At 38.1% G+C, this 25,968-nt stretch overlaps 1 protein-coding gene across 6 annotated transcripts; it reads left to right on the top strand.

Moving 5' to 3' along the window:
• Positions 1-11: 11 nt before the first annotated feature.
• Positions 12-17,232, top strand: LOC129047705 (ubiquitin-conjugating enzyme E2 variant 1-like). 6 transcript variants are annotated; one of them, XR_010140990.1, is made up of 3 exons: positions 12-101; positions 11,334-11,618; positions 16,200-16,386. XR_010140990.1 is itself a non-coding variant. In XM_063726438.1 (2 exons), the coding sequence occupies exon 2, from the start codon at positions 9,446-9,448 to the stop codon at positions 9,737-9,739; it is 294 nt and encodes a 97-aa protein (XP_063582508.1). In that variant the 5' UTR covers positions 75-191; positions 6,435-9,445; the 3' UTR covers positions 9,740-11,142. The 6 variants fall into 6 exon arrangements, 1 of the variants encoding a protein (XP_063582508.1); XR_010140989.1 differs by having other exon boundaries at positions 66-191; positions 11,334-11,549; positions 16,200-16,403; XR_008509425.2 differs by having other exon boundaries at positions 66-191; positions 16,200-16,401.
• The last annotated feature ends 8,736 nt before the right edge of the window (positions 17,233-25,968 follow it).

The raw sequence follows: 25,968 nt of genomic DNA, 5'->3' as shown, positions 1-25,968 counted from the left end.
AACCGTAAAGGGGAAACACCCGAGATCCGGAAGTGGCGCTCCGGGGAGAAGTGGCTGCGGGTGCTGGGGCCGCTGCGCCGGCGGCGGTTCCCGATGTGGAGGTCCGTCCTGGGTGGGGAGGCACGGAAGGTCGCTGGTTCGATGCGAAGGAAGAAACCACACCTAGCACTTAAAGCCCTGAAAAAATAGAGGTGGTTGTTTTTCTTGAGAAATGGGAGGACTGGGAAGAGGAACTTGGTTGGGTTCACTGGGGAGGGCGGAAGCAATAGGCCGCTGGTAGGAGGAGCGAAATAAGTGACAGATTTCAACTTAGTTCCAAGGTTTATTTGCTGGAAGGAGGGTGGATGTGGGAAGAGAATTGAAGGGATTAGGACATACACCGTTGGAGAATGCGTTTTGGCCAAACGTGTAGACAAGTTCTCGCATTCTGTTACTTTCACAAAGCAATGGTAAAGTACTCCCTAGTTTGCTGATGAGGGGCGGAGGAGGGATGGTCAAAGAGAATATTGCGGGGAACCATAGGATTGCAGTCTGACGTGGGATTTAGGGAAGATGCGGGAATAACCAAAATGAAGACAGAATTAAGAGTTCTAGAGACAAAGTGAAAATAACTGATAAGTAATGAATTCAGAGTTGTAAGGGTCGGTGTTGGTTTTATTAGGCTGTAATGAGTATAAAATATTACCTTTCCGTATAATAGCTTACAAGCTAACAAAGTCAAGAAACTCAAACATTAACTAGGAAAATATACACTGGGCTTCAAGGAATCGCATAGGACATGCTCCCCAAGTTTTGCCCAGATTGTCTTATTTTTGATTAGCGCTGAAGAAAACACCTACCACTGCATTTTGAAACTAGACTCCTGGCCAGGCGCGGTGATGCACGCCTATAATCCCAGCACTTTGGGAGGCCAAGGCCTCCAAATTGCTTGAGCTCAGAAGTTTGAGGCCAGTTTGGCCAACATGGAAAAAACCCGTCTCTACAAAGATAATAGTAATACAAAAATAAGCTGAGCATGGTGCCTGTAGTCCCTGCTACTCAGGAGGCTGAGGTGGGAGGATCACTTGAGCCCCAGAGGTGGAAGCTGCAGTGAGCCGTGATCACACCACTGCACTCCAGCCTGGGCGACAGAATGAGACTCTGTCGAAAAACAAAACAAAAAAGCAGAAAATAGATTTCTTAAAAGGTTATTAAATACCCACCCATGCCTAAAGCTCTTTCCTGGAATTCAAAATTACCATTTCTTGAAAGAGCTTCAGTAATTGCAACAGAAAAGTGGCCTGAGGATGCCAAGGTGTTTAGGTTTATTTTGTGATTGAAAATAAGGAAATAAGTTTCACCAAAAGAGGCAGCAGCCAATTGCCAATTCAGAGCAGCTGTTCCTTCACAAAAATGCCATAATAACTCAAATATTTGAGTATTATCAAAACTTGCCAAATTATACAAATGAATTAGTTTTTCAGTTATCTGCTTCATCTGAAACATAGGTCAAAGCCATGACTTAGAGGTTTTAACGTAAAGAAAATGGTTCCGTTAATTGTATAGAACCTCTCAGCAGTCTACAACAGTAGCTCCAGGTCTTGTCGTTTTTCTAGAGAAAAAGGGCCTAGTTTTCTTCTATGGTGATCTATTAAATAAAAACACTATATTAAGATAAATTGGCCAAATATAGGAGTAGAAATGTGACTAAGATGTTTGAACAAATAACATGGAATGCTAAACATTTTTTGTTCTCGTATGCCATTTTTCTCCTGGAACCAACAAAAAATGGACAAATTTCTGGCTTGGGAAAATTATCTGGGCACTGTGTTTTGGTTTCAGTATCAAAAAATTTGTAGTTTTCAACCTGTGTTCCACTGTGCCCTTTACCATAAGCAGTGAAGATAAATTTAATTCCTTTTCACTAATAGTTTCATTGCTCATTTTTTAAATTGTCAAATGGCAAGCCTTTTCCAAATCTATTATGTCCTTGTATTGTAAGATTTTTCTTCCCCCCACAAATATTGTTTAAGTGTCCTCAAGACTTTGAGGCAGGTTGGTTCTGTAGAGGCAGGCCTGGTTCTTGATCTTAACAGAAAACCTTCAAGTTCCTCACCATTAAGTATGTTGTTAGCTGTAGGGTTTTTGAGGATGTTCTTTAGCAAGCTAAAGCTTGCTGAGAGTTATCATAACATAGGTGTTAGATTTTGTCAAATGCTTTTTCTGCATCTATTGATATGAACATGTGATTTTTCTTCTTTAGCCTGTTAATGTGATTGATTACAATAATTGATTGTTGAATATTTAACCAGCCTTGCATACTTGGAATAAGTCCCACTTGGTCATGGCTTATACTTCCTCTTATACATTGTTGGATTTAATCTGCTAGTATTTTGTTGAAGATTTTTGCATCTGTGTTCATGAGAAATATTGGTTTGGTTTTCTTATAATGTCTTTATCTGATTTTGGTATTATAGTAAGGCTGGGCTCATGAATAAGTTAGGAAGTATTCCTTTGCTTCTATCTTCTGGAAGAGATTATAGAGAATTGGTATAATTTCTTCCTTAAATGTTTGGTATTACTCACCAATGAACCCACCTAAGCACAGTGTTTTCCACTTTAGAAGGTTATTAACCATTCTTTCATTTCTGTTTTTTATTTTCTTATTTATTTCCATCTTCCTTCTTACATTTTCTAGCTGCAAGATTAAAAGATTGAAAAAGGTAGAGAAAGGCTTTTTTTGTTTAGTTTTCTATTATGCGTGATATATATATGGGATCTTCATCTACAGGGACCTGTATCCCTAATGCCTTGCATATTATGTGGTACCTAATAGGTTATGACAGTGATTTACTTTAACAATTATTCGGGAAATCTGCTTACCTTTTCCTTGTGTACACAGGGCTAGATTATTATTCAGGCTGTCTAACAGCCAGGTGTTGTCAAGTAACTGAGTTCTGACCACCTGAATGTGGATAGAAGTGATGTAGGCACAGGCCTGGCTCATAAAAGCCTCCCACATGACAGCCTTAGTCTTTCTCCATCACCAAGCAGGATAAAAATATGCAGAGGACTCCAAGGTCCAAGGAGATGTTAAGGACAAAATCTAGGAGACTGAGTTTATGAGTCATTGCCTAGAGAAACAACTGCTGATAAGTAACATCCATTAGGATTTTCCATGATTTAGAAATAAACTATTGTTAAACTTACTGAGATTTGGAGGGTTATCTGTCACAGCAGGAAGTATTATTTTAACCAATTCATATAATAGACATAAGCTGATCTTAATTCAACTTTGTTTCAGAAATGTTAAAATTGTAATCAACCAAAGTCTTCTGACTTTATTTCTCCCTTTTGAGAAGGAAAAAAGAAAAACCATTAATTACTACAATCAATAGAGCAAGTTTTCTGGATTTAAAGTCATACACATTAAGCAGCTGTACAGTGCGCTTCTGACTGGCTTCCTAAAGAGTTACAGCATGTAAAGATTCTTAATATACCCTCAGAGTTAAGTGTAAACAAATATCCAAGTCATGTAGATATTATCTCACTATGAAAATTGGGCACAGTATAGTTCATAAATCCAGTTGGCAAGAAACTAATAATCATGATTGGCTGAAGTTATTTATGTATGTTAGTTTAATATTCTGAATTTACTCATTAACTGCGACAGTCTTTGAATGCCCACTATGTTTTAAACCATACCAGTCACTTAGGCATGCCCACATTGAAGGAGCTCAGTTTCATTGGAATCACAGATATAAATGACCTATTAAAATATTATATGATTAAGTAGATTATGTAAAAAGTGCTGTGGGACACTGTAAAAAATCATTTATAACTATGTAAGAAAATCAGTCAAGGCTTAAGAGAGGAGTTACCAGTTACAGATAACAATATTTTTTTCCACTGACCTAAGCCTTTCAAGCAAAATCAGAAAACTGTAATTTTCACTAAAATAAATCATCAATGGAATGACCTAGTTTAAGACCCTTTTGGAAGACAGAAAGAGTCCTGGAAATCTCTACTACATCAAAACAAATCAGAAGGATAGGCAAACATACCAATATAACTGAATAAAGAGCCCAGAAAGAAACCCCTTCAAACATGGCATCTTTATATATGATAATCAATGGCAAAGAGTGCATATTTCAGTAATTGATACTAGAACAATTACTACCTATATGGAGAAAGATTAAAATTAGATTCCTACCTCAGATGTAGGAAAGAAGTCCAAGTTTTATGAGGCCAAAAACTTATAATTTGGGGATTCCTAAGGAAATTCCAAAATAATTAACTTTTGAAAATTTTATAAAAACACAACCCATGTGAACATTACTTGGGCTTCTCCCAGAGCCTTGAAAAGAGCTTATACAAGTGATGGTAGAGTAAATCTACCTCTGTTCACAACAAACACAAAAATAAACTCAAAATGGATTAAAAATTCAATTTTTTTTAATTTTTAGAGAAATTATAGGACAAAAATTGTTATGCCTCAGAGAGGAAGGAATTCTTAAATAAGGTAAGGCACAAAGACATAAAAAGGACAAACTTTCAACGAAAAGCTTAGTAAGTTTATACATTAAAATTAAAAAAGCTTGTTCATCAAAGAACATGTCAAAATACAAGCACATGTCAAAATACAAGCCACAAGCTGGGTGAAGATGATGAAAAATGTTCATTATTCAACAAAGAAAAAGAACTCATTTTATAATAAACTGCAAATTAGTGAACAAACCCAATAGAAAACTGATCAATTCATAGAAGAGGAAACCCAAATGTGTAATAATCACAAAAAACATGTTCCGCTCCACTAGTCAGGGGAATTCAATTTAAAACAATAATGACCTATTCCATACCTATCAGACTGACAATATTTTTAATGTATAATGTTAGTGAGTGGTATGATAGGAACCTAGTACACTGTTACTGAGAACAACACAGTGGAGAGGAATTAAGCAATATCTAGCAGAGTTGAAGATGCATATACCCTATGACCCAACAAGTCTACTTGTAAGTATTATAGAAACTTGCGGGCCAGGCGCAGTGGCTTACACCTGTAATCCCAGCACTTTGGGAGGCCGAGGCAGGCAGATCATCTGAGGTCAGAAGTTCGAGACTAGCCTGGCCAACATGTAGTGAAACCCCATGTCTACTAAAAAAAAAAAAAAATACAAAAATTAGCCAGGTGTGGTAGTGCACGCCTGCAGTCCACCTACTTGGGAAGCTGAGGCAGGAGAATTGCTTGAACCCAGGAGGCAGACGTTGCATTGAGCCGAGATCGCACCAGTACACTCCAGCCTGGGTGACAGAGCAAGACTCTGTCTCTCAAAAAGAAAGAAAGAAAGAAAGAAACTTGTGTGTATGCACAAGGAGATATGTTTAACACTATTTTGCAGCATTGTTTGTACCAGTTGAGTATCCTTTATCCAAAATGCTTGGGACCAGAAGTGTTTCAGATTTCGAATATGTTCAGATTTTGGAATATTTGCATTATACTTACCACTTTAACATCCCTAATCCAAAAATATAAAATCCTCCAAAGGACATTTCCTTGAGGGTCATGCATATTATGTACTCAAAAACGTTCAGATTTTGGAGCATTTTTGGTTTGGGCATTAGGATGTTCAACCTGTATTAGTAAAACAGTGGAAACAATTGAAATGTCAGTAGGACAGTAGTTAACTATCATATTCGTACAATAGAATATTATATAGTAGTGAAAATGAATGTTATGACTTTCAAATATTTTACCTACAGTGAGAAATATATTTCATACCATGACTCAATATATATATGCTTATATATAATCACATACATATATGTATATAGGCATTAAATTGAGTACTTATGATACATTTTATTTACTGTTCTGTTTTTTTCTAAAGCAGTTCATGACCTGCTGTATTGATTTTCTGTGCTACTAATGATTTGAAACCTACAGTTTGAAAAAAAAAAACACTAAACAAAGCTATATATTTATCAACATGAATAAATCTGAAGAAATAACAGGTATAGCATATTATATAGTGTGTGTGTGTATATATATATACACATACATACATATACATGTATATGGTATTCAAGAAATGCTATATATTGTGATACCTATATTTATATAAAGGAATAATTTTTAAAACTTATGAGAAAGGTAAATACCAAATTCAGGATAGTATTATTACCTCTGAAGAGGAAGACATGGAAAATAAAACAGGAAGGGAATACTGGGTATTTCAACTGTATCTGTAATGTTTTCCTTATTTTACAAAAGGAAAAATGTTAATATTTGATAGGTGTTGAGTACATGGGTGTTATTCATATATTTTTTCAAAATACTTGATTATTAAAATTAACTAGAACAATATTTCTCAATTTTACATCACACTTTGAAAAAAATCATCTCACTTTTTCCAAACAGGAATTTACAGGTATTTTATTATCTTAATTATTTGTAGCAAATTTTAAAGGAACGTTGCTGGGTGCAGTGGCTCACACCTGTAATCTCAGCACTTTGGGAGGCCAAGGCAGGAGGATCGCTTGAGGCCAGGAGTTGGAGACCAGCCTGGGCAACATAGTGAGACCCCATCTCTTTAAAAAATATATGTGTGTGTGTGTGTGTGTATTTTATTTTTTTAATTGGCCAGGTATGATGGTGTACACCTGTAGTCCTAGCTACTTGGGAGACTGAGGTGAGAGGATCACTTAAGGCCAGAAGGTCAAGGCTGCAGTGAGCTATGATTGTTCCACTGCTTTCTAGACAGGGTGACAGAGCAAGACTCTGACTCTAAAAAAATAAATAAGGTAAAATAAAAATAAGAGGCCCAGCGCAGTGGTTTATGCCAGTGATCATTCCCAACACTTCAGGAGGCCAAGCAGGAGGATCACTTGAGCTGAGGAGTTTAAGACTGGCTTGGGCAAGACAGTAAGACCATCTCTACAAAAAATAAACAAAAAATTAGCCGGGCATGGTGGTGCATGCTTGTAGTTCCAGCTGCTTGGGAGGCTGAGGTGGGAGGATTGCTTGAGCCTGGAAGGTCATGGCTGTAGTGAGCCAAGATCGCACCACTGCACTCCAGCGTGGGTAACACAGTGAGACCCTCTCTCAAAATAAATACAGCCAGGCATAGTGGCTCATGTCTGTAATTCCAGCACTTTGGGAGACCGAGGCAGGCAGATCATTTGAGGCCAGGAGTTCGAGACCAGCCAGACCAACATGGTGAAACCCCATCTCTACTGAAAATACGAAAAAATTAGTTGGGCGTGGTGGCACATGCCTATAGTCCCAGCAACTTGGGAGGCTGAGGCAGGAGAATCACTTCAACCAGGGAGGTAGAGGTTGCAGTGAGCCGAGATCATGCCACTGCATTCCAGCTTGGGCAACAGAGCAAGACTCCATATAAAAAAAAAAATAAATAAAAACGTTTTAAAAAGTTGTGGTCAATCTTTAGGGTTATCTTAAGTATCTTTTTTTTTTTTTTCCCAAGACAGGGTCTGACTCTGCCGCCCAGACTAGGGTATGGTGGTACAATCATGTAGCTAACTGTAAACTCAAATTCCTAGGCTCAAGTGATCCTCCTTCCTCAGCCTCCTGAGTAATTAGGACTACAGGTGTGTGTCACCACACCTGGCTAATTTTAAATTTGTGTGTGTGTGTATATATACACACATATATATGTGTGTGTGTATATATATATACACATATATATGTGTGTGTGTGTGTATATATATACACGTGTGTGTGTGTATATATATATATACACATATATGTGTGTGTGTATATATATATACACACATATGTGTGTGTGTGTATATATATATATGTATGTATGTGTGTGTGTGTGTGTGTATATATATGTATGTATATGAAATGGGGTCTCACTATATTGCCCAGGCTGGCCTTGAACTCCTGGCCTCAAGTGATTCTCCAGCCTTGGCCTCCTAAGGTCCTAGGAGGCATGAGCCACCACAACTGGCCAATAGAGATCTTTTTGTTCTCCAATTTTGCCATGCAAATTAATAGAGATACTAGGTGTGGTGTACTAAATGGTGACCAAAAAGACATGGCCTAATCCCCAGAACCCATTACTATTGCCATATATAGTAACAGACTGAATATTACCTTATAAGGCAAAATATGTAGTTAAGAATTTTAAGGGCCAGCATGGTGGCTCATGCCTGTAATCCCAGCATTTTGGGAGGTAGAGGTGGGTGAATCACCTGAGGTCAGGAGTTCAAGCCCAGCCTGGCCAACATGGCAAAACCCCATCTCTACTAAATATACAAAAATTAGCCAGGTGTGGTGGCCTGCACCTGTAATCTCAGCTAATCGGGAGGCTGAGGTAGCTTGAACCCAGGAGGCGGAGGTTGCAGTGAGCCAAAATTGTGCCACCGCACTCCAGCCTGGGCAACAGAGCGAGACTCCATCTCAAAAAAAAAAAAAAATTTAGAGGAGTGTTATCCTAGATTTTCCAGGTGAGCTCTAAATCCAGTGACAAGTGTCTTTACAAGAATGAGGCAAAGAAAGATAACACAGATAGGAGGAAGCAATGCCACCATGACGACACAGACTGGAATGACACCGTTAACAGTCAAGGATGCCAAGAACCACCAGAAACTGGAAGAGGCAAAAACAGATTCTTCTCTAGAGCCTCTAGAGAGAGTATAGCCCTGCTGACACCTTGATTTTCTTCTGACCTCCAGCACTGTGAAAGAATAAACTTCTGTTGTTTAAGCCACCCAGTTTACAGTAATTTGTTATAGCAGTCATATTTTAAGAAGAAAACTGGGGGAATAAATTTGGTGTAAGGAAATGTTATAGGAAATCTAGGTCCACCTGCCTGGTTATGGTGACAAAGGGTGAATACTTTTCTTTCCAAAGTTAGCAACATCAGAAACATCTTTAAAGTCTTTTTCTACATGAATTTCCTTATTGGTTGCAGTGATTTTAAAATATGTCCACAAATTATTTAATTATACCCCCTCCAAAAGGTGGAGCCTAATTCTCCTCCCTTTGAGTATGGATTATATTTATTGGCTTACTTCTAACAAATACAATGTGGCAGAAGTGACCGTGTGTGACTTCCAAAATTAGGACGTAAAAGGCTTTATGGCTTTCTCCTTGTTCTTTGACTTAGATTATTCGCTCTGGGAGAAGCCAGCTGTCGTGTCATAAGGATACTCAAGCTGCACTATGCAATGTCCACATGGCAAAAACTCAGTCCTCCTGCCAACAGGAAGCCCAAGAACTTGGGCTATCTGAGCACAGTCAGCCTTAAGATGACTGTAGTTCGGGGCTGGCCTTCAAGTGTCAGCAACGCAAGATGGCAGCCACCATGGGCTCGGGAGTAAAAGTCTCTCGCAATTTCTGACTGTTGGAAGAACTCAAAGAAGGCCAGAAAGGAGTAGGAGATGGCACAGTTAGCTGAGGTCTAGAAGATGATGAAGACATGACACAAGATGGGCAGGGATGATAACTGGGCCTCCAAGAACAATTTTTGAAAACCAAATATACAGCCTTAAAATAGAATGTGGACCTAAATACCCACTAGCACCCCCCTTTGTAAGATTTGTAACAAAAATTAATATAAATGGAGTTAATAGTTCTAATGGAGTGGTGGACCTAAGAGCCATATCAGTGCTAGCAAAATGGCAGAATTCATATAGCATCAAAGTTGTCCTGCAAGAGCTTCAGCACCTATTGATGTCTAAAGGAAATATGAAACTCCCTCAGCCACCGGAAGGACAGTGTTACAGCAATTAATCAAAAAGAAAAACCACAGGCCCTTCCGCTTCCCCCCGCCCCATTCGATTTAAGCAGTCTTCATTTTCCACAGTAGTAAATTTTCTAGATACATCGTGTAGACCTCAAAGTACTGGAAAGGAAGCTCCAATTCAAAGGAAATTTATCTTAAGATACTGTAAATGATATTAATTGTTTGTCCATTTGAAATATATAAGTTTTGCTATAACAAATCATCCTATCAAGTGTAACCACTGTCCACGTAGTTGAACTTCTGGAATCGAGAAATTCTAATTAAATTGATTCCCATCATAACTAGTGGGGCACATCTAACTCAACTGTGAAAAGAAACATCACACAATCACCTTGCTGATTACATGGCCTGGGGGTCTCTGCCTTCTCCCCTTACCCTCCTGCCTCCCACCCTCCCTGCAACAGCCCTGTAGCTTGGCTTGTTAGAGTGGATGTGAAGGTTTCAGGTTGCAGCCTGTGGGACTACTGCTGGGTGTGTGGGGTGCTTTGCCTGCACCCCTGGTTTCTTTAAGTCTTAAATGATGCCCCTTCCAATCCATCATCCTGTCCCCACACTCCACCACTCCTGCCTTTGGCAGAAGCATAGATTGTAACCCCTCTGCTCCCCTCTGAGATTGGCCTTTGGTAAGGAATCCAGGGCTTTCCCCGTATCTTCTCTCCCCAACCTTTATTGAGGGATGCTGCTTTTTCTTCCCTCCTCCTCAAGTTGCTTTCTGCACCATCACCACTCAGTACCTTCCATGACACTTCCTTGCTTTGGCCAGAAGCCATCAGGTAAGGTTAGAAAGTCTCTAACCTCCCTTGTTTAGTTTTGGAACCATACTTATTCACTCTCCATCAGCCTGGGAAATGAATATTGGGTTTTCAGCCCTGCCACCCTCTGCTGTCATCAGCTGATGCATTTTTAGCTCAGGTTTTGATAAGGTGAAAAGGAAAGTCACCAGGGTTACTCAGACCTGCCAGCTCTCGGAGTCCTTGGTGGTTGAAATTGGAGAAAGACCACAAGAAGACACTTGTAAGCACACATGATCCCTCTGAATCGTTTTACTTTCCTGTAATTGCTTTTGCTTTTAAAAACTGAAGAAGTTTTAAACAGGGCTTTCATTTGGTCATCCTTGCAATCCATTGAGGTCTAGTTTGGAATCTGACAACTGGAACAAAAAGAACCTTGAATCCAGTGCATGCCTTGGTTTTGGTGCTGCTGCTGCTTCTCAAGATCCTCAGCAGGGATTAAGAAAGAACCCAATGTGCATAGCAGATCCCTGAAATTGGCGGGCTTGACCTCCTGGGAAATTGGTGCATCTTTCCACTTTCTGTTCAGGACCACTAAATGCTGAAATGTGGATGCATACCGAAATAAAAGTAATTCATTGTGTAAAAAAATAAAATAACTCTAGTTCAGGATGACATCTTGACTGCAACCTCATGAGAGACCCTGAGCCAGAACCCCCTAGGTAAGCTGCTCCTAAATTCCTGAACCACAGCAGAAATTATGAGATAATATTTAGTGCTTTAATCTACCAGATTTTGAAGTAATTCTCTCTCTCTCTCTCTCTCTCTCTTTTTTTTTTTTTTTTTTTAGATGGAGTTTTGCTCTTCTCACCCAGGCTGGAATGCAATGGCATGATCCCAACTCACTGCAACCTCTGCCTCCCGGGTTCAAGCAATTCTCCTGCCTCAGCCTCCTGAGTAGCTGGGATTACAGGTCCCCACCACCATGCTCAGCTAATTTTTGTATTTTTAGTAGAGACGGGGTTTCACCATGTTGGCCAGGCTGGTCTCGAACTCCTGAGCTCAGGTAATCCATCTGCCTTGGCCTCCCAAAGTGCTGGGATTACAGGCATGAGGCACCGCGCCTGTCCTTGAGGTAATTCTTAACACAAATAACTAATACACTGATGCACCTTCTAAATAAAGTGCCATTTTTGTTCAGGAGGCCTTAGCATAACAAATATCACAATCCTATGAATCTCTAGAAGTTGTCATGTAGTAGATGATTACTGACATCACCAGAAGTTATAATACCTTAAGAATGATACCATTCATTCAGTACTTCATATGTATATGAATTTTACCAACGCAGAAACTTAGCCTAGGAATCTGTCTAGTACCCCTATTATTAACATCATATATGAGTGTGGTACATTTGTAATGATCAATGAACAAATATCAATCCATTATTACTAACTAAATTCATACTTTATTCAAATTGCCTTACTTTCCTTTCTCTTTATTCTCTAAAGTTCTATGAATCCATGGTCCTATTTCTGCACTAATTCACTTGTGTTTTTTCTATATACTTCCACATCTAAAATACTATTTTTACTAGATTTTTTACCAGACTAATTTCATTGAATGTCTTCCAAAGTATGAACACTTTTATTTTATAGTTTTCTTAATATCCTCATGGTAACATCAAAATTTAAGGAAATCTGTTTGTCATCAAAAAGAGTTTTGGTAACGTTTTGTTAGATTTGCAAACTTTTCATATTATTTGCTCTTACATCACTTCCATGCTATTTCCTTTGCTTTTAGTGTATTAATTTTTTTCAAAATGGTAAAATAAATGTTTATACATTATATTTTTAAGTATCTATTTCCTTAATCTAAGGTAAACTTTTCTCAAGGCATTTTAACTTAACAGGATATTACGTAGAAAAAAAATAGGGGCATAATATCTGACACACTTCAAATGTTCTTTGAACTTTGTTAGTTTAGTGTCAGTTATTGACTGCTTGAATTGGAGAACCCCCTGCTCATGTCAGTAACAGCTAGTCAAAATTATCAAGAACATTAAGAACACATCACAGAAATCATTGTCATCAGTTATTGATAGAAAGGAAGATTGCACAGTGAGATGATGTATTCAATAGAAGGTTGTGTGTAGTAAAAATAAGAATTGTAAATGTAAGTCAACAGTAAATCCAAAAGCCATGTCTTTCAAGGGAAATCTAAAAACTGTGTTTCCTACTTTCAAAATCCTTTCATCATTACAAGAGTTATTCTTTTCTGGTTCAAAAATCTTGCCTACCTCCTTTTAAAAGTTATTCTTTAAAACATTAGGCCAGATGAGCTAATTTCAGACGGCTTATTTACCTGCTCATGGATTTATATGCCACCTGCTTTTGCTTTTTCTACAGATGCAAAGTCAACCTCTGGGGCAAAATTCCACCTTTCTCTTTCTGCCACACAAGTGGTAAATAACATGACCCAATAAATTTTAGCATTTCCCCAAATGTGTAGGATACAAAAAATGTATTCATTCATGTGAGATATAAAAATGTACACTCACACTTCTGAAATCAACAGCCAGCCATTTCACACTTGGGCCAAAGGCAAACAAACATAATTCTCACTGGCAGCTGGACAACATTCCAAGCTGCCACCACATTAATTAACTCACCTCAATCAGATTCCACTTCAACTTGCACAGCTTGCTGCCAAGAAGCCTAGCAATAAATTGTTAGGTTAAATACTGAACAAGGTAGGGAAATACCATATGGTATGTTGTTATAGAGGGTGGGATATTCTTGTTTAACACTAGTAGCAGGGTTTTCCATTTACTTTTTATTGTCTCTTGTGATTTGAGCAAAATGAGTATATGTTCTTGTTGATAAATGAACTTGCATGTCTTATTGTGAAGGGGAATGGGATGGTAACAAGTTAACAAAACACCTTTGTCCACAAGCTTCTATAGTTGATATTCCCTAAATCTGAAGACAACAGCTTACTTAGCAAGTGCTGGGAGCCCATTAATGGTAAATTATTGGTATTAAACCTTTGGGGAATGTCAAGGAACAAAGACCTCAAATTCCGTTTTCATTTAGGTGTACTGGGAATTTACAAATAAATACAAACTACTTATAACTGAAAAAATTGTAGCTTAGGAGTCAGGATTTAAGTGTGAGTCTGGTTTCTGCCTCTAACTGGCTGTCCACTTTGGCCAAATCACTTAACTTCTCTCATATTATGTCCTTATCTGTCATATGAAGGAGTTTGACTATATGAATGGTTCCCAAACCTTAATGCACATATCATCTTAAGGAGCTTGTTAAAAATGCAGATTCTTGGATTCCACCCTTGGCTTGAAATTGATTCATTTTGACATGGAGCCTAGTAGTCTGAATTTGTAATAAGCAATAAATTATTTTGCAGATATAGAACCCATACGTTGAGAAATAACTGGACTACATGACATATTGTATCCCTTTACCTCTGACGGTGTATTATTGTAATTACCAATCCATATCATTGTTTTTATAATGTGTGGTGTGATTTTGGAAAGTGGTATAATTGGGAGTGGTAACTCAAGCCTTAATATACAATAGGCAGTTCAAAACTCTAGTGAAAAAAGACTGAGAACACCTGAATATGACTACCCAGGTGCCTGTGAGCATTTTCTTGGGTTGTAGGATGGGTGATAGCTGACTGACTGTTCCCTCTAGAAATCTTGCCTGTACATATAGTAAGACTCCACATCTAAACAAAGAAAAACATTGAAAGCCATCCTACAGATCAGCTTTATTCATATTCCTGATCACTCACCCAGGATAAGGCTTTCTGTGCTCTAAGGGTGTTGTTATGAATGCTCATTTTATTTCTTTTGCTTCTTGTGTATCTGGTATATTCTGCTTCTTTGTTAAATTCTGAAATCAAAAAACAAATATTTTGTCCTTGTTTGTGAGATTTCAAAAGACCAGGAACTTTTGAAAACCTCATTCTCTTGAGATTCTAGGACATGATTTGATAAGTAAAGGAAAAGCTCTTACTGGAAAAAGTTCTTATAACTTACTGAATAGGTGCATATGGATTTATTCTAATCCATGTATCTTTTTCCATCTGATTCCTCTTATGACTAGCAGAGAGCCCTAAGATAGCTGTCTGGGGCCAGCCTTAAATTAGGAAAAGAGCATGCTTAACAGGTCCATATAAGATGGTGTGCAACACAGGCTTTTCTCATCATATTGCAAACTTAACAGACTTGAAGATCCAAAACTAATCATTATTATTTTACTTTTAAAACTGTGGAATCACCTTTGTTATTAGTTTCTATCGGGGGGGATGTAAAATGGCAATGCAGTAGTTGCTTTACTATTCAATCTTCACAAAAGAAGTCTGATTCTCTTCGATTTAATCAGTTCTTTCCAAGCTATTTTAATTATCACAAGCATCCCCAAGTTTTAATAATGTTCCTCAGAGTATGGGTAGATTATCCTTATTGGTCTTTGTATTCTCCTCAGCCACTAAAATCAGGCTCTTAACTTGGTAGATTCTCAATAATGGAATGTTGGGCTAAAGACATGTTGGCAGAAAAGGAAGTGTTGAATCCTGTTGCAGACTTCCTCATCCCCTGCAGGTGGTGCTGGGAGATAGGTTCTCTATTTACTTATTTAATCATAATTAGTTGGGTTAGTAAAGGTGTTCTCAGTTCTTAGTTTAAAGCTGTTGTAATTACCTAAATTTCTTCCTCCCCTTCACTCTTGTTACTGAGTCACAGAGAACAAAAAGATTAAAAAAGGTGATCAAACTGAAGAAAATAGAGACATTAAGATAACTGATGGTGTCTCTCAGGCCTAGCAGTAGAAAGATGCTGCAGGGCTTTAGGAGAAAGAGAATTTGTACACTCTTACTTTCAAAAGAGAACATATATTCAGGAAATTTTTCTATAGACTATTTGACTATCTCACCAGAACGACTGTATTAATTCTAGTACTGAATCTGTCATCCTTATACATCAAGTATTTCTCACCATGGTCATGTATCAGTGGTTATTAGTATTTGGGACTTAAAGGTTTCCTGTACAATGCTGTCTATGACACCACCCAGGCACAGTTAGCAGCCCTCTCCTCTGTCTTCCTCCAGATTAATGAGTGTTTTGCTTATTTTAATATCTGAATCTTCCACTCAATTGGGAGCTCCTATAAAGTAGAGACTGTGTCTTTATCATCCTTGTATCACTAGTTCTTACGTTGCTTCTTTGAATGTAGTAAACACTAAATACATTAAATAAATAAAGCAATCAACAAATCAATTAGAATACTGTCAGCCACATAACTTTAGAGTTGCCTGAAACCAAGTATGAATTTCTCTTCTATCATTCCTACCCTGAAGCTTACTGATGCCAAAATTAGAGGTCAGTGAAGATGGTCATAATTAAGGAAGCTAGTATTTTTTAAATGATATAACATGATCCCCCAATACACATTTCTAGCCATATCTCCTCTACCTCCCCCATATGAATCTTTCACACTACCAGATTGGTCTGTTTGCTTTCTCTGTAACATGTCTTATACCCTCCCACCTCTAAAATTATGCCATCCCTCTATTTTGCCCTTAGTCTCGTTTAATCAGTGGTTCTCAGAGTGCTTCTCAGGGGCCCACAATGTCAATGCTATGCTCATAATAATACTAAGATGCTATTTGCCTTTTTACTCTCATTCTGTTACAGGTGTACAGTAGAGTTTTCCAGAGGCTACATGACATGCAGTATCACAACAGAAGCAAATATAAGAATCCACCTGTCTCCTGTTAAAATGCAAAATGTAAAACAATACCACTTTCCTAACTGTTTTTGTTTGGGGAAATATAGTTCATAAAAATCTTTATGTTAACATGTAATTTAGGTTAAAATAAATTAATAAATATTTGTAAATTGTCTCAGTTTTAATTTCTAATATGGTAAATACAGATAGATATAACCCATATAAACAAAACCTGTTTGGGGTCCTCAATAATATTGAAGAGTGTTATACAGGGGTCCTAAGGCCAAAGAATTTGATAATGCTGATCTAAGTCTTCCTTATCCATTAAAGTCCAAATGAAAGTTGGGAACAGTAGCTAATGCCTGTAACCCCAGTGCTTTGGGAGGCTGACATAGGAGGATTACTTGAGGCCAGGAGTTTGAGACCAGACAGGGCAACATACGGAGACCCTGTTTCTACAAAAATAAATTTAAAACGTAGTCGGTCATGGTGGCACATGTCTGTAGTCCTAACTACTTGGGAGGCTGAGGCAGGAAGATCGCTTGAGCCTAGGAGCTTGAGGCTGCTATGATCCTGCCACTGCACTCCAGCCTGGGTGACAAAGCAAGACCCTGTCTCTGAAAAAATAAATAAAATAGTTTTAAACTTGGGAAAAAAAGGTTCATATCAAAGCCTTCCTACTCGATAAGACTTTTTGACCACTGCAACTAGAGAGGATCTTGTCTGTCTCTGAATACTATGGCACTTACACACTTATGGCTCTTTTTTATCATTCATCTAGTACAGACCTTGTGCCAAAAAGGAATATTGTTATGTGGATTGAGAATGATAATTAAAGACTTATGTGTTTGATGGTGAATCATAAACAACGCTTTTACTTTGCAGTCTCTCTGATTAGTCTTCCCAGCCTAAAGGAAAAAAAAAAAAAATCTTGACTTTTCAACCTAGCCTTTCTCCTAAGGGAAATAATAATAAAGTTTAATAATGATATACATAAAATATTTGTTATGGTCATCTTTATTTTAAACCTGATAAATGTTCATTGAAAAAGAAAAAAACTAGAAATTCAAAAATTAAATTTAACCACAATGCCATCATCCTGAGGTAACAACTGCTAACATTTTAGTGCATACATATCCAGTCCTCTTCTATACAGGTATTTTTCCACTATATTTACGTTATATGGAACATACTATTGTCTTTTTTAATACACTATTTTTAAGACACTTTTTTGTTTTTTACTTACTGTCAGGTGGGTGTTACATGGTATTTAAGGAAACAGGTAATGTTCTAACTATAATAAATGAGCTCATGATGAATTTTTAAATATATAATGAACATTTTTCTGTCATTAAGTATTCATTATCTCAAGTAACTATAATTTGTTCATTATATTTTATATATGTGTGTATGCACACACACACAAGGATTTATTTAACTCTACCATTAGACATTAAGATTATTCTAATTTTTAATACTATAAATGATACTTGGATTTTCTTCCTTGTATACACATTTTGCCTATATCTCTGATTATTCAGAAAAAAATTCTTAAAAAGGGAATTATGAGGTCAGGATATATAAACAATTTTAAGACATTTAATCTAAACATGCAATCATCTTTTGATGCCACTTCATCTTTTTCAATAGAGTAAAAACAAAATTGTTATTTAAGAGAAAAGGAAAGGAGTTCGAGAGGTAGTGAGGAAAAGCTGGGAAAGCATATGGAAGAAGGAATACTCACAGAAAAATTGGTGCCAAAAAAGAGAGAAGGAGAAGAAAAGCCGGAAGCATAAATAGAATTGAAGAATACATAGAAAGGGATAAAACAAGGCAAACTGAACAGAGGTTTTAGAGTCAGTCAGATGTGGATTTAAAAGACAAGGCATCTACTAATTATGTGACCTTGAACAAGTTACAGAACTTTTCTCTTCATTAAACTATTTTTTAAAATTGGAAACAGAGCAAATCAGCTTCAGTACTCATTATTTGGACTGACCTTGAACCCTGAAGCTTATGCTTTATACCTGTGCTAGTGCATGCACTCACTTATCTTTCTCTTCCATCAAGCAAAGAAGCAGGTAGCAACACCCTTTTGCCACTCTGCTTTCTGTTACTTCATCTCTAGTCTTTGGTTTCTCTTCCACAAACTGAGAATAATATTAGGAATTAGGAGCCTAGTCAGACTAGAAACCTTGAGAAAACAGGTTGTCTTTTTTCTCATGAAACTTTTTGGCCCTTCATGCTTCTAACTGTGCCAAGGAATGTCTTGAGACATTTTATTTGGCTTTTCTACTTGAAAATCTAAATAGAACCTGCCTGCACAAAGGTACAAGCCCATCACCAAAAATTTAATATGACTGAAACAGAAAGTCAAATGGGTTGTATATAAATTAATGGTAAAGACTTGCATTGGTTTTTTTACTCTGAAATAATGCATTTCTACTGCATTTAACTGCTTAATTAGTTTCAGGTTGGTAGAACAATCACCTGTGTCAATGTTGGAAAATTCACTGTAGTTTCCTTATTTGACTCCTCTTTTTCTGTCTGGAGGGTGTTACAGATAGGGTTGATAGTGGCTTTTCACATAGCAAAAATATTTTAGGCACCCAGCAAGAAACATTAAAGTGTCACATAGCAAATATTTCACATACTTTAGTTGAGATCAGTCATCTACAAACTAGGGAAATAAAGGACCATTTGAAATAAAGAATGGGTGACAAAGGTGATTTTCATTCCAATCTAACAGAAGCACTAAGTGGGATTAGACCAGACCAAATTTCTGACTTATTCCAGGCTCTTCAGGCTATCCATTAATCTTATCTCCCACTCAGCAACAATAACTTCCAGGCAGTTTTTCTTTGTCTTCTCCTCACTTTTTAATTTCTATTCTATTCTATTCTATTCTATTCTATTCTATTCTATTCTATTATTCTATTCTATTATTCTATTCTATTCTATTCTATTCTATTCTATTCTATTCTATTCTAATTTTGAGACAGAGTCTTACTTTGTCTCCCAGGCTGGAGTGTGGTGGTGCAATCTCAACTCACTGTAACCTCCACCTCCTGGGTTCAAGCGATTCTTGTGCCTCAGCCTATAGAGTAGATGAGATTACAGGCACCCGCCACCATGCCTGGCTAATTTTTGTATTTTTAGTAGAGACAGGCTTTCACCATTTTGGCCAGGCTGGTCTCGAACTCCCGACCTCAGGTGATACGACCACCTCGGCCTCCAAAAGTGCAGGGATTAAAGGCGTAAGCCACAGCACCCAGCCCTTTTTCACTTTTTTAATATCCATATTCCCAAAGCTCTGAAGTAATTGTGGATCACAACAGTCTAGTTAAAAATCTCTGTACATATTCTAGTTAATTTCAGCTTTCCTAAATCAACTTAGCTATATTTACCTCACTTATTCCTTTATCCTTACCCTTTAACTTCCTTCCTTTGGTAATTCCCTCCACCCTTAACCCCAATGCACAGACTTTAATTGAACAAAATTGTTTGATTACATCCTTATACTGGTGAAATTCTTAGATGTTGATTATGTAATACATACAATTTCTGGCTCTCAGTTTCCAAAAATGTTAGTCAGGTCTTAGAGATTCTCAGCAAAAATAATGAAAGACTCTTACAAAAGCTGTCAGTTGGTTTACGTTAAAATTCTTAATATACAACTAGCATCATTTATTATCTTTTCTGTACCAACATTATACATCCCTTGAGAACAATGATAGTATCCTTTTAAGATATTCAGTTATTTTTAAAATATCAAATACATTGAGTTTTTCAGGCCATGAAGATATTTTTCATACAAAAATTTGCATCTCCCGGCTGGGCATGGTGGCTCATGCCTGTAATCCCAGCACTTTGGGAGGCCAAGGCATGCAGATCACCTGAGGTCGGGAGTTTGAGACCAGCCTGACCAACATGGAGAAAACCCGTCTCTATTAAAAATACAAAATTAGCCAGGCATGATGGCGCATGTCTGTAATCCCAGCTACTCGGGAGGCTGAGGCAGGAGAATCACTCTAACCCGGGAGGCACAGTTTGCAGTGAGCCAAGATCGCGCTACTGTACTCCAGCCTGGGCCACAAAAGCGAAACTCAGTCTGGAAAAAAAAAAAAAAAAGTACAATTTTAAAGGCCGGGCGCTGTGGCTCGCTCATGCCTGTAATCCCAGCACTTTGGGAGGCCGAGGTGGGCGGTTCACGAGGTCAAGAGTTTGAGACCAGCCTGACCAACGTGGTGAAACCCCGTCTTTACTAAAAATACAAAAATTAGCTGAGCAGTGCGCACACCCGTAATCCCAGCTACTCAGGAGGCTGGAGCAGAAGAATTGGTTGAACCCAGGAGGTGGAGGTTGCAGTGAGCCGAGATCATGCCACTGCACTCCAGCCTGGGTGATAGATCAAGACTCTGTCTCAAAAAAAAAAAAAAAAAAATTTGCATCTCCCTAATAGGAAAACATATAATCAGTACTATGGATTATGGATAAACTGATTATGGATAGTATTTTTCTTATCCCACGTGCCTTATTTAACAGTTTTTTAAAAACTTTATTGATAATATTGTATAGCCTTGATCTGCACTGTCCAACATGGCAGTCACTTGCCACATGCAGCTATTTAGATTTAAATTGTAATTAATTAAAATGGAATAAAATTATAAATTTGGTTCCTCAGTCACAAAGCCACATTCAAATGCTCAGTGGCCATATATAGCTATTAGCTACCCTATCAGCACAGAAAGTTTTATTGGGCAGCACTAGTCTAGATTAATTAAATATAGTATCCAATAATAATCAATATAATTTTCTGCCAGTCATAAATAAATTTTAACTATATCTAAAAAACTAATCATTTATATCTTTTATAATAAAGTGACAAGGTGGTTTTAATATGCTCCTAATGAAGCAGCTGAAAAAAATAGTGTTAATTGGACAATTTAGCAAAAATGCAACTCTCATAAACTATATGCATAACATTTCTTGCACCCTTCTTATAAATAAACTGACAAGTGCATATGTACCCTTCAAAATGTGTATGAATCTTATCACTGTTTTATTCATTTGAAGAAGGGTCTCCCTTTGTCACCCAGGCTGGAGAGCAGTGGCAGGATCGTGGCTTACTGCAGGCTTGACCTCCTGGGATCAAGCCATCCTCCCACCTCAGCCTCCAAAAAACTGGGACTACAGGCGTGTACCACCACACCTGGTTAATTTTTAAAATATTTTTGGCCAGATGCGGTGGCTCACACCTGTAATCCCAGCACTTTGGGAGGCCGAGGCAGGCAGATCACTTGAGGTTAGGAGTTCGAGACCACCCTGGCCAACATAGTGAAACCCTGTCTCTACTAAAAAATACAAAACTTAAGCCAGGCATGGTGGCACACGCCTTTAGTCCCAGCTGCTGGGGAGACTGCAGCACAAGAATCGCTTGAACATGGGAAGTTGAGGCTGCAGTGAGCCAAGATCTCGCCACTGCACTCCAGCCTGGGTGACAGAGTGAGACTCCGTCTCAAAAAAAAAAAAAAAATTTTTCGAGCGCCAGGCACAGCCTGGGTAACGAAGCAAGACTCTGTTTCAAAAAATATATATAAATAAATACATTTTCTTTGAGGGCCAGGCACAGTGGCTAATGTCTGTAACCCCAGCACTTTGGGAGGCCAAGTCGGCCATATTGCTTGAGCTAGGGAATTTGAGACTAGCCTGGACAACATGGCAAAACCCCGTCTCTACAAAAATACTAAAATTAGCTGCATGTGGTGGTGGGCACCTGTAGTCACAGCTACTCAGGAGGCTGAGTTGGGAGGATGGCTTAATAAGCCTCGGAGGCTTAAGCCTGGGAAGGCAAGGCCACCGTGAGCCAAGATCGTGCCACTGTACTCCAGCCTGGACGATAAAAGGAGACATTCTCTCTACAAAAATAAATAAATAAATAAAATTGAGACAGGGTCACACTACCTTGTCCAGGCTTGTCTCAAACTCCTGGGATCAAGCTATCTTCCCACCTCTGCCTCCCGAGTGCTGGGATTATGAGTGTGAGCCATCACGCCAGGCCTCTCATCACTGTTTTAAAATGCTAACTTCCCATGAATTCTAGGGAAGTTCTTCTCCCAGAAATATACGGGGACTGAGTCCAAGTTCTATGGGAATGGGTAGAAATAGAGATTAACATTAATATGTGTCCTTATTGCTTGGTGGGTACACTGTGCATTGCTCCAATGGTGCATGCACTGAAGGCCCTGATTTCCCACAACACAATATACCAATGCAGCAAAATTTCACTTGTACTCCATGAATATATACAAATAACAAAATATGCTTTATTAAATGTGTTTAAAATTCTGTTGTCTTTTAAAAGTGTTTTGAGAGATTAAGCTTCATGAACTGTAGAAAACTGGCTGGGTGAAAAGCAACTTGTTCTGTTGTCATCCATCCAAGAATGCGGACAGTCAGCTCATTCCAATATATCTCCGGCCAAAGGCTTTTGGAGAATGGCTATAGACTGAGGTTGTTCTGGAGCTGGAATCAGTTAGCTATATATTTCTTTCTGTTGTCAGCATACACTGGGAAACACACCTGCTACACAGAGTTTATCATTTCTAAAATGATCTGAGAGTTTATTAGTCATGCCAAAAACTGTCCAAGTCAGACAGTTCCACAAAGGAAATAGAAAATTCCTGGCCAAAGCACAGTGGCTCATGCCTGTAATCCTAGCACTTTGGGAGGCCGAGTTGGGTAGATCACCTGAGGTCTGGAGTTCGAGACCAGCCTGGCCAACATGGCAAAACCCCATCTCTACTAAAAATACAAAAAAACTAGCTAGACGTGGTGGCAGGCGCCTGTAATCCCAGCTACTTGGGAGGCTGAGGCAGGAGAATTGCTTGAACCCCAGAGGCAGAGGTTGCAGTGAGCTGAGATCATGCCACTTCACTCCAGCCTGGGTGAAAGAGCGAAACTGTCTCAAAAAAGAAAAGAAAAAATTCCCTTGACCCAGAATTTTCAGGTTGTAATGCTATGGCTGACTCCCTCATCATGAATGGATTCAGAATAGGAAAATGTTAAAAGTTTAGGTTACTGGATCAGTTGCCTTCTGTCAATAAAACTATGAGAAACCTATAATGTGCTTTTCTGTTTGGTTTTCCCTTTGATCAGCACCCTTCACCACACATACAACTTTTTTTATGTAGACCTGACAGAAGTTTAGTTCAACAGGGATTTTTTTTTTTTTTTCCTGAAACAACGTCTTGCTCTGTCGCCTAGGCTAGAGTGCAGTGGTGTGATGAAGGCTCATTGCAGCCTCCTGAGTAGCTGGGACCAGAGGCGCTCGCGATCGCACCCACCTGTACAGACAGGGTCTCATTATGTTTCCCAGGCTCACTTTGAACTCCTGGGCTCAAGAGATCCTCCCACCTTGGCCTCTCGAAGTGCTGGGATTACAGGCATGAACCACCACACCTGGCCTCAACAAGTATTTTTTACAATACTTTCTGTCAAAAAGCCAACTATAATTTGGCCCTTGCCCTCAAAAAGCTCATTCTTTAGTGAATGCTAGCCATAAACAGTTAAGTGCCATGATAGAGTTAAGCAAAGCCTACAATGGAAAATCAAAAGAAACAGGGTCACATGACCAACCAGTAAGATTTCTTAAAAGTAATGATATCCAACTAGAATCTTGATGAACAGTAGTTAGCCAGGTAAGGAAGGAGTGAGAAAGGGATAAAATTTTAAGCAAGAAAGAACATAAGCCAAAGCACAGAGGTGTGAAGATAGCATAATGAGTTCTGGAAATTACATATAGTCCCATATTGCCAAAAATAAGTGTTAGGAGGTTGGCAGGAACTAGATCATTGATTTATTTTTTTCTATAGATGATGGGGAATTATTAAGTGTTTTTTTTTAACGAGGAGTGATCTGTTCACGTTTGTGTTTTAGACTGATCACTTTGTTAGACTCTGGAAATCATACTGATATGGAAGAGGCAGTTCTGAGAAGCGTTAGGAATAAAGACAGCACAAACTCGTAGGATTTAAAGAGAAGAGTTAAGGCGATTTCAACATTTTTGGCCTCTTGGCTAGGTGCCACATAACTGAAATGGAAAATACAGGAGAAAGAGTAGGTATGGGAGAAAATTAGTTTAGTTTTGGTTTTGCTAAAAATGAGGTGTTTTGTGCCATCTAAGCAGATATGTCCATCAGGCAATTAAATATATGTCTTGACTTAGAGGGAATGTTGGGAGCAGAGATACCTAAAGGTGATGCCTAAGGATTTAAAAATAGAAGATATCTATATGGCAAGAATGGAAATGAGGGTGAGAAGACTGACAGCACACGGGGTGAAAAAGAGAATAAAGGACAGGATCCTGGGAATTACAACCTTTAGGGAAAATTACAGTGATGTACTGTGAAGTACAGTGAAGTACTTCACAGTGAAATACTATGAAGAAATAACAGTGGTCTAAGGAGATCCACAATAACATGGAAGAAAGTCTGCTACTATGTTCTGTCCTTAGGAAAACAAAATCACTGAAGGAATTCAAAGATCAAAGAAGTGTAACAACAAAACTATAAACCGTCCTTCTCCACTTAACCCTTTGTCAGACACCATTCCTGGGATGCCTAGTTCAGAATGCCCACAGCCTCTTCAACAAAGGGTTTGGAATTCCTTTCTCCAACATCAATGAGGCCAACATTAATTTATGCTGCAAAGCTTCTACAGAGAAGGGAAAACTGGAATCAATTGTTCATACACATACCAAAAATCTAAAAGAGGACTATCTTGGAAGACAATCTGAGATAATACCAACCAAGTAGCTGTTGTCCCAAAGTGAATTTTATTTTTATCTGTATTACCTGGTTTGGATGCCAAGGCAGTTCTGATTTATTGGATACTTTCAAGTCTTCATCTCATTTTGGATATTTACCACCTCCATAACAAAGGTTTTTTGAAAACAAGAACTGATAAGCAAAATTTCTAGAGGCAGAAACTACCAGACTCCAAGTCATTTTTGAACGTAATAATCAAGAAATAAAATAAAAAGGTAACTAAATATGAAGGGTCAAGATTTTTCAGGAAGGCAGGAAGGGTTTTTGGGGTTTGCTATGGTTCATTGGTTGATTTTTATTAGAACCTGTATGAAAGATAAGTAGAGAACAGAATTAGGAAAACAAAATACAGTAATTTTAGGAAAGAACTTATGACACAAAAAGTAAATAAAGGACTGATAATATAGTCAGCAAAATCCTGATTATGAATCTGTGCAAACCAAAAGTCAAGTACTAACCTGTAGCGAGTTTGGAAACACAGTTAAAGAGCTTCATTAATGATATAGTGCTGAGGAGAAGACAGACATTCTCTTGGTTAAGAAGACGATGTAATTATACTGAAGGAAATAGAAAAACAGATGAAAAATTAACACAATTTTAAGAAGTCAGCAATCAGGTAGATTAAAATGTAAGCTAACTCAAAATTAAGCCCTAGATCTCTGTCTCCAAAAGCTGTGGTATTCAAACATCAATTGGAAGGCTTATTTTGTTTTGTTTTCTGTAAATGGGTGCCATAAAAATTCTGCCAGTCAGGTACTTTAAAGAGTAGGGAGGAAACTTATTTGACTTAAAAATCAAATTTTAAGAATTTCTTAAAATAGGATTGCATGGTTTCCTGCCTTCAGAACATTCATAACAATGTTCTGCATCTTGAGGATTTGGACAAGCATTTTCATTACTTTTGTAG

Source organism: Pongo abelii, chromosome 7 (assembly GCF_028885655.2).
Source record: "Pongo abelii isolate AG06213 chromosome 7, NHGRI_mPonAbe1-v2.0_pri, whole genome shotgun sequence".
Lineage (NCBI taxonomy): Eukaryota > Metazoa > Chordata > Mammalia > Primates > Hominidae > Pongo > Pongo abelii.
Note: the sequence above shows the minus strand (reverse complement) of the source record. Positions and strands in the feature narration are given on the sequence as shown.

Excerpts from the sequence above, each read along its gene's own strand:
- LOC129047705 (XM_063726438.1), top strand. The coding sequence starts at position 9,446 with ATGATAACTGGGCCTCCAAGAACAATTTTTGAAAACCAAATATACAGC.